The sequence below is a fragment of the Cherax quadricarinatus genome, chromosome 2, assembly GCF_038502225.1.
Source record: "Cherax quadricarinatus isolate ZL_2023a chromosome 2, ASM3850222v1, whole genome shotgun sequence".
Lineage (NCBI taxonomy): Eukaryota > Metazoa > Arthropoda > Malacostraca > Decapoda > Parastacidae > Cherax > Cherax quadricarinatus.
The window spans coordinates 38,344,926-38,354,475 of NC_091293.1; the positions used below are offsets into that span (position 1 = coordinate 38,344,926).

The 9,550-nt window shown below is 39.6% G+C and overlaps 1 protein-coding gene across 1 annotated transcript in view; it reads right to left on the bottom strand.

Moving 5' to 3' along the window:
• LOC128706309 (serine/threonine-protein phosphatase 6 regulatory ankyrin repeat subunit B-like) overlaps window positions 1–8,472 on the bottom strand; it is a 77,527-nt gene extending 69,055 nt beyond the window's left edge. Inside the window, exon 1 of the mRNA XM_070087813.1 lies at window positions 8,316–8,472. Within this exon, the coding sequence (XP_069943914.1) occupies window positions 8,316–8,395 (80 nt within the window). The 5' untranslated portion in view covers window positions 8,396–8,472. The remainder of the gene's footprint in view (window positions 1–8,315) is intronic.
• Between the last annotated feature and the right edge of the window lie 1,078 nt (window positions 8,473–9,550).

The window sequence follows — 9,550 nt, forward strand, 5'->3', positions numbered from 1 at the left end:
TAAGCCACTTTTTCGCACATATGCTGTATTCTTTTAAAGATTGATGAACTGAACACATCAACTCAAGGCTGAGGGACTGATTACCTCAAACTCCTCCTGTTCTTCACCATTCTCCTTTGTAAGGACTGATGAAGCCACTGTGTGGTGAAACATTTCTTCAATGAAGATTCCTATATGTTGCATAAGAGTCTCAATCTATAGCATGTATAGCGTTTAGAAAGCTCTCATATTGATATCTCTCTTCTTTACCCCATTGTAATCTGGTAAGCAAAAATCTGGGACTGTTACTGAGTTATCCCTATTATCATACTTCCATTCAATCCTAAAGATACTGTAATTGATTTGTGGTTGCTTGCACCAAGTTCCTCTGAAATTTCTAAACTATTAACAAGGGTTTCCTTGCTGGCCAGAACCAAATCAAGAAGGTTATTTCCCATTGTAAGTTCTATAACTGCTTTAAAAAACAATCCTGAGCTACCACTAAGAAGTCGTTAGACTCTAAATCCCCAGCCAAGGAATTCCAATCAATATGACTAAAGCTAAGTCCCCTAGAATTACAATGCTATCGTGCCTTGTGGCCCTAACAATTTCCTCCCACAGTAGTCTTCCTCAGTCTCTATCCAAGTTTAGGGCAAGGTATATCACACCTAAAATCAATTTTCATGCCCCCTCTGAAAATTCTACCCAAACAGACTCGGTATGTGTTTCAGACTTTATACCCATTTTTATGCAACAATTTCAGTTATCTTGAACATAGTGCCACCCCACCCCCCTTTCCTGAAAGTGACATTCAGCAGGCATGTCCCGATTTTTCATATTAAACCACGTCTCAGTTATGGCAAAAACATCAATGCTACCCGCACTTTGTAGATGAATGGTTCAGAGAACCGACATGTTGATAAATTAGACACATGTACAACTCTTGGGTATCTTTATTGAGGAAACGTTTCGCCACACAGTGGCTTCATCAGTCCAATACAAAGAGGAAGGTGTAAGGAGAGGAGGAGAATGAGGTAATCAGTCCCTCAACCTGGAGTCGATGTGTTCAGTCCATCAATCTTGTAGATGGATTGATGGACTGAACACATCGACTCCAGGTTGAGGGACTGATTACCTCATTCTCCTCCTCTCCTTACACCTTCCTCTTTGTATTGGACTGATGAAGCCACTGTGTGGCGAAACGTTTCCTCAATAAAGATACCCAAGAGTTGTACATGTGTCTAATTTATCTACCCGCACTTGTAACTAATCTCAATTCGTCCATCTTATTTCTTGCAGTATGACTATTAGTGTATGTTCTGAAAACCTCCCTTCTCTTTTCTCTTCCTGTTGATTTCTGTTCCTGCTGATTTCTGTTCCTGTTACTGTCCTTGTCACCTAGCACCACTGGCTTTCCAATATTCACCAATAACTACCTCATTCTGCCTATAACTAGTTTCCCTAAAGCTCACACTATTGCTACACTGAAAATTCATTGATTTTCCTCAAAACCATACCACTATTTCTAGTTTAAAGACCTAACAGCTCCCTCCACTGCGCTGGCTAGTGCCCCCACCCCAAACCTAGATAAGTGAACCCCATCCTTGGCGTACATGTCATTTCTGCCATAGAAGAGGTCCCAGTTGTCTATGAATGTCACTGCATTTTCCTTACAGTGCTGGTCCAGCCAGCAATTGACACCAATTGCCCTGGACAACTATTCATTTCCAACTCCTCTCCTGGGCAAAATGCCATATATCACAGGGTTCCCACCCTTTTTCCTAATTATCTCTATTGCTGTCCTATACCTGGTAATCAGGTTTTCACTCCTTCGTCTGCTAACATCGTTGCCTCTTGTGCTGAAGCAGATAATACAATTGCTCCCATTACCCATTATGATATCTAGATGGCGAACAATATCCCTCATCCCAGCCCCAGGAAAACATACCCACCTGCCTCCTCTTCCTACAAGCACCTAAAGTCGGTACCTGACCAGCTGGGCTGTGGCTCGTACATTGGATTGTGTGCAGCCAGCAGTAACAGCCTGGTTGATCAGGCCCTGATCCACCATGAGACCTGGTCACAAACCGGGCCGCAGGGGCCTTAACCCCCAGAACTCTCTCCAGGTAAACTCCAGGTATCCCTACTGTCACTTCAACTTCACATTGTTTCACACTATGGAAAAAAATACTCTTCTCCAGGCTGAGGGACTGACCACCTCAAAACTAGATCTTCAAGGGTGATGGACTGATTATATCATCTTCACATCTCTTCTGCTTCTACCAACTTTTCTGTACTCGACTGAAGAAGTCTACTGTATAGGTGAAACGTTTTGAAATAAAGATACCTAACTGTTGCATATGTGTCTTACCTAACAACCTATTGGTATTTTATGCCTTTTTAATATTTATCATCAAACTTACCCATGTCACTATTTATTCCCTTATCTATGTCATTTATATACAGTGTGAAGAAGGTACCCACCACTGAAACATACATTTCACAATTTAAAACAGGTTTTCATTCTGATATCTTCACATGCAAACTATGTCCTTTTGCATGCTATTACATTACTTTTTAACAAGTCACTAGAAACTAGCACTTTCCCGACACTACTCAAGACAGCAAGGGTTACACCAATACATAAAGGTGGTGACCCTACAGATGTAAACAACTATAGGCCAATATCAAGCTTACCATTGCTATCCAAAATATTGGAGAAACTTGTGCACAGGAGACTGTATTTATTTATAATGGCACAAAACATACTCAACCCTTGCCAATTTGGATTCAGAAAAAATAAAAGCACTAATGATGCAATTATAAAAATGCTAGACCTGCTTTACACAGCACTTGAACATAAGGAATATCCACTAGGAATTTTTATTGACCTAAGAAAAGCGTTTGACACAGATGACCACGGCATCCTACTCCACAAACTTGACCACTATGGTATAAGAGACCATGCGCTTGCATATTTCAAATCCTACCTTTCTAATAGGTATCAGTATGTCACCATTAAAGACACAGCCTCATCAATACAGCCACTTGATACAGGAGTTCCGCAGGGAAGTGTCCTTGGACCCCTGCTCTTCCTCATTTACATCAATGATCTTCCAAACACATCCCAACACCTGAAACCCATTCTCTTTGCTGACGACATGACTTACGTCATCTCCCACCCTAAACTTGCCACCCTCAACACCATTGTTAACGAGGAGCTGATCAAAATATCGACTTGGATGACAGCCAATAAACTTACACTTAACACTGACAAAACCTACTATATTATGTTTGGTAGCAGAGCAGGTGTTGCGCAACTTAACATTAAGATCGACAACACTCTAATTGCCAGACATAATGAGGGCAAATTCCTTGCCCTATACCTCGGCAACAACCTAAATTTCAGCACCCATATCCAACACAAAAAAAAAAGTTTCCAAAACGATGGGGATCCTCTCACACTATACCATTCACTTATATATCCATACCTCACTTATGCTATCTGTGCTTGGGGTTCAACTGCAGCAACACACCTAAAGCCAATTATAACCCAACAAAAAACCACAGTAAGAATAATCACTAAATCCCATCCCTGGCAACACACACCCCACTCTTCATAGATCTAAACTTACTCCCTGTTCAGAACATTCACACTTACTACTGTGCAATCTATATCTACAGGACCTTAAATTCCAATATTAACCTTGACCTAAAATGCTTTCTTGATAGTTGTGACAGGATCCACAGGCATAACACCAGACACAAACATCTCTATGACATTTCCCGTGTCCGACTAAACCTTTACAAAAATTCAATGTATTTCAAAGGACCTAAAATCTGGAACACCCTACCTGAAAACTCTAGAACTGCAGACACACTAATCACTTTCAAAACTACAGTTAGAAAACATCTTATCTCCCTGATATACCTCGACAACTAACTACATGATAACTACCTGGTGGTTCACAATTACAATCACTCACCCACTGACTATAAACACAGAAATACTAATCTTAATCTTAAAATAATGAATCCTAACTAGTCATAAGTTTGTCTATGATACTCCAATATAGACACTTTGTATTGTGCTAAAACAAAAGCATTCACATTGCTAAACTCACAAATTATAATGTAGTCACTTAGCCTTAATACCATAATCTGTAAGGATTTAATGTTAAGAATTAATCTAAGTCTGCCCGAAATGCCTAGCCATGCTAGGTGTCCTAGTGGCCCCCTCTGTAATTAGTATTTTATAACATGTAAACCACACAATATCCAAATCCTGTAAACCCCACATTGTAACCCTTATAGAGAATAAACTTGATTTGATTTGATTTGATCTGTTGCCATTCCTCTATCAAAAACAAAACTTCTCCATTATCCTGTGCAGCTTCCTTCTTCTCTAAGTCCCCATGAAGAACTCTGTTCAAGGCACTGCTGAAGCCCATATGCCTAACATTATATTCTTCATCATGGTAGATCATCTTAAATACCCTAGTGAGAAAGGTTAATAAATTCATCAGGTAAGACCATCCCATTGTAAAACTGTGCTGAGAGTCATTATTAAAATTACATCTTCAAAATAAAATACAAAAACCACCTCAAAATAAATCAAATTAATTTTTTTTAAAGGTTATATACTACCCAGAATTATGTAGAGAAGTTCCAAAGGTTAGTGGATGAAAATGAGAGGGAACATTAAAAAAAGAAATCAAAGGTGAACATGGAAAAGAGCAAGGAGATGAGTGTAACGAAAAGTCTAGGTACCTTTGATATACCTCTGAAGTTTCGAGAGTGTCTTTATTCTCTGAGCCCGGCCATGGGCCAGGCTCGTCTGGTGCTTGCCTGGTCAACCAGGCTGCTGCTACTGGAGGCTCGCTGCCCCACATATCCATCACAGCCTGGTTGATCTGGCACCTGGTGAAGATACTTGTCCAGTTTCCTCTTGAAGGCTTCTACACTTGTTCCAGCCGTGTTTCTGATATCTTCTGGTAAGTGTTGAATAGTCTGGGACCCCAGATGTTGATACAATGTTCCTTTATTGTTCTCACCACACCCTTGCTCTTCCCTGGGTTTATTTTACACTTCCTCCCATATCGCTCACTGAAGTATGTTGTTATGGCAGTGTGCAGATTTGGGACCAGGCCCTCGAGTACTTTCCAGGTGTATATTATCATGTATCTCTTTTTCCTCCGCTCCAATGAGTAAATGTTCAAGACTTGAAGGCGTCCCAGTAGTTTAGGTGCTTTACTGGCTCAATGTGAGCCATTAACGATCTTTGCATTTGTTCCAGCTCCGATATTTCTCCTGTTTTGAACGGGGCCATCAGCCCTGAGCAATATTCTCAGTTAGGGAGCATTAGTGATTTGAAGAGTCACCATTGGCATTATTTCCCTTGTTTTGAAAGTTCTCAATACCCACCCCGTCATCTTCCTGGCTGTCATGATCTTTGTCTTGTTATGGTCTTTAAAAGAAAGGTCAGCTGACATAATTATTCCCAGATCTTTTACATGTCCCTTACATTCTATTTGGTGACCCTCTTGAATTTTGTATACAGTGTTCCTTTTGAGTTCTTCATTCTTTCCATACTTAATTAAACAGCTGGAACCCATCACCATTGAATGTCATGTTGTTCTCCACTGCCCACTGGAAAACCCTGCTTATGTTTTCCTGTAATTTTTCAGTGACCTCTACCATAGTGACTTTCATGCTTGTTTTAGTGTCATCTGCAAATGATGATACAAAAGTGTGCTGGGTGTTTTTATCTATGTCTGATATGAGGATGAGAAACAGCAGAGGTGCCAGGACAGTGCCTTGGGGCTCTGAGCTTTGGACCTTGCTGATGCTGGATCTTGCCCTGTTCACTACTACTTTTTGTGTTCTATATGTTAGGAACCCAAAAATCCATCTGCCTACCTTCCCCATAATGCCCATGACCCTCATTCTGTGCGCTATCATTCAATGATCGCATTTGTCAAACGCCTTTGCAAAATCTGTGTATATCACATCTGTGTTTTGGTCGTCTTCCAATGCCTCTGTAATTCTGTCATAATGGTTCAGAAGCTGTGACAGACATGATCGTCCTGCTCTAAAACCATGCTGCTTCGGGTTATGCTGGTTGTGCTGGTTCATGAACTTTGTAATCTGCCGTCTCATCACTCTTTTGAACATTTTTATGATGATAAATTATCTTTACTGAGTATCTTTACTGAGGAAACGTTTCACCAAAAAGTGACTTCATCAGTCCATACAAAGGAGAGTCGTGAAGAACAGGAGAAGAATGAGGTAATCAGTCCCCCAACCTTGTAGTCGATGTGGTCAGTCCATCAATCTTGAATAGAATACTGCATATGTGCCGAGAAGTAGCTTATATACCGTAGGCAGCAGAGGTGCAGTAGATGTAGGTAGTGTCACATTTGTTCAGTGTGGAAGTAGGTCGTGCCCAAGGGTTAGGCAAGCGAAGAATTCCCAAGTATTAGGATCCCAAGAAGTTGCAGTGTCTGACAGGATTGTAGGGGGATGGTTCAGAAAACCAACACGTTGGTCGGTTCTCTGAACCATTCATCTATTTTTATGATGTGAGAAGTTAGGTCTACTGGTCTGTAATTTTTAGCTAATGCTCTACTACCTCCCTTATGCAAAGGAGTTATGTCTGCAGGTAGGATAAGATTGGATATCAGATTGGAGGGAGTATAAAGAAACTGAATGCATCTAGATATTTAGGAGGTGGGTCTATGAATGATGAGGTGAACCCTAGAAAATACGAGAGGCAAAATGGTAGGTGGTGTGTCAATGCATCCATGGAAAGAAAGTTTATCTAAGGAGGCAAAAAAGGTAATCATACTGATATTAACACACATGAATGTGAGGCATGGGATTTAAATGTTGCTGAAAGGACAGGCAGTGGAGATGTGGGAAGGGTGTTAAACACCTCCAAAAAAGCTCCTTAATGCCTGTGAGGGGCTCTTGATCCAAGAAATTGAACCTTACCTACAGTTTCTTGGATCAAACCTTATTGCCTTTCATTACCCAGGCACTGTATAGCCTCCGTGCTTAACGCTTCCCTCATGAATGCAATGTAATAGTGTGTGACATGAGAACAGAAATTAGAAGATGATATGGAGTCACCAAAGGTATAATTTTAACTGCTGATGATGGGTGTTGAGGTGAAATGAGCATTTAGCATGGATGAAGCAGAATAGGATGACCAAGAAGGTGTATAAATTTGATGTGGAATGAAGTGTGGGAGTCCTCAAAAGAAGGGTTGGAGGGAGGGGGAACAGGAGGCTTTGAGCGTTCATGCCTTGAGCAACCAGCAGGCTGTGAGTGTATTAAATCAGAATTACTGAAGACAAGTGATTTTTGTGCCTTGACGTGTTATTGGAGTATGAAAGGATTTAGGGAACTGGTTAGCCACACTTGTCCTGGATATGGGAAATAGAGTGGCTGCACTCTGAAGTAAGGGTGAGGATGTTGAAGTTGAAAGGGTCATTTGAATTATATCTCTGTACTTATGGCATGACAGATATTAAATAAGTGAAGTTGAATGTGTTTCCTCTTTTCAGGGTCACCTATCTTGGTGGGAGAGAGTCTGAATGTTAAAAAAATTATTATTCTTCTTCTTTCAACATACCAGCCGTATCCCACCGAGGTGGGGTGGCCCAAAAGAAAAACTAAAGTTTCTCCTTTTAAATTTAGTAATATATACAGGAGAAGGGGTTACTAGCCCCTTGCTCCCGGCATTTTAGTCGCCTCTTACGACATGCATGGCTTACAGAGGAAGAATTCTGTTCCACTTCCCCATGGAGATAAGAGGAAATAAACAAGAACAAGAATTAGAAGGAAAATAGAAGAAAACCCAGAGGGGTGTGTATATATATGCTTGTACATGTATGTGTAGTGTGACCTAAGTGTAAGTAGAAGTAGCAAGACTTACCTGTAATCTTGCATATTTATGAGACAGACAAAAGACACCAGCAATCCTACCATCATGTAAAACAATTACAGGCTTTCGTTTTACACTCACTTGGCAGGACGGTAGTACCTCCCTGGACGGTTGCTGTCTACCAACCTACTACCTACAAAAAAAATTATTATGTACATTAAAAAAGTCACTGAAAATACAAGCGAGTATCTGATACTAATATTTTTCAAATGAGAATCGAGCTGACACATAAAATGACCTACATAGTTCATGGCCAGAACATTTTGAAAGTATACTAATCATTATTAACCTTCCTTCTGGTAAATTAAAGCAATTACTGGCAACTTCAGATTTGATGTCCTAAACAAAATTTTCTATATACTGTACATGCATAAAATTTGATAGCTACCCATCACTGCATTCCATACGAACTTCCACATATGACACAGCTGGGTGCTGTGCCTTTCCTTTAGTGAAATGGGGTATCATTTGTTGTTTTTACTACTGCTGTTGCTGCTTCTGCTGTGTAGCCTACCAACGAGCCCTACATCATTCCATGTGTCACCAATCTGTAAAGACAATATTAAGAATTAATAATGAATATTATTATTATTATCACTTCAGGCATACATTTTATATTTTTATATGAAATTCAAATTTTCAGGATAACAGCTTTTATCTTACTTCAGCAAATTTCAAAGCCTGACTATAGCAGTGAATGATATATAATATTCTCTCACTCCTTCCCCAGGATGCCACCTACAAAAGATAACTAATATTGATGAAAAGTACCTATTTACTACTTGGTGAACAAGAGTAGCAGGTGTGAGGAGACAAACAAATTTGTGATGTTCTGCCAGGAATCAGAACCAGGACCTTTCAGTGACCCAAATACTTTGACAACTACTTTGAACCAAATACTTTGACTTACATATCACAATATTTAATATAATTTAGTCATTCTGACTCCTGATACTCTACCATAAATATTACTCAAGATATTTAATGGAGAATCTGAAAATTTGAATATCTGAAGCAAATTAGAAAAGGTATTCACAAGTCATCATATGGAAATCACTATTAAAATTCCTAAATAAAAACAATGCAAATTAAAACATATAAGCCATATCTAATTCAAACCTTCCATTAAATAACACCAATTTTGAAGCTAAATTTAAAAGTCCTTCTGTTACCTCAGAGAAACCTGTATCTTGAAAATAAGAAAATCTGTCCTCATTAAATATAAAAATAAAAACAAAAAATCCAAATCCTCTACAATTCCTTAACTCCTATATTGTCAGGACGCCCAAAATTAAAAGTGCTGATTATGTTGGGATTTAAAAAAAATCTTCAGATAAAGAATTTGATATTATTTACTTAGATTTTAGTAAGGCTTTTGACAGAGTTCCGCACCAAAGACTGTTAAAGAAAGTGGCAGCTCATGGCATTGGGGGAAAAGTGCTCTCGTGGGTCGAGTCATGGCTCACAGACAGGAAGCAGAGAGTGTCCATAAATGGGGTTAAATCCGAGTGGGGATCTGTAACAAGTGGCGTTCCACAGGGATCAGTCTTGGGCCCGTTGTTGTTTATAATATATATCAATGATCTTGATGAGGGTGTTACTAGTGATATGAGCAAATTCGCC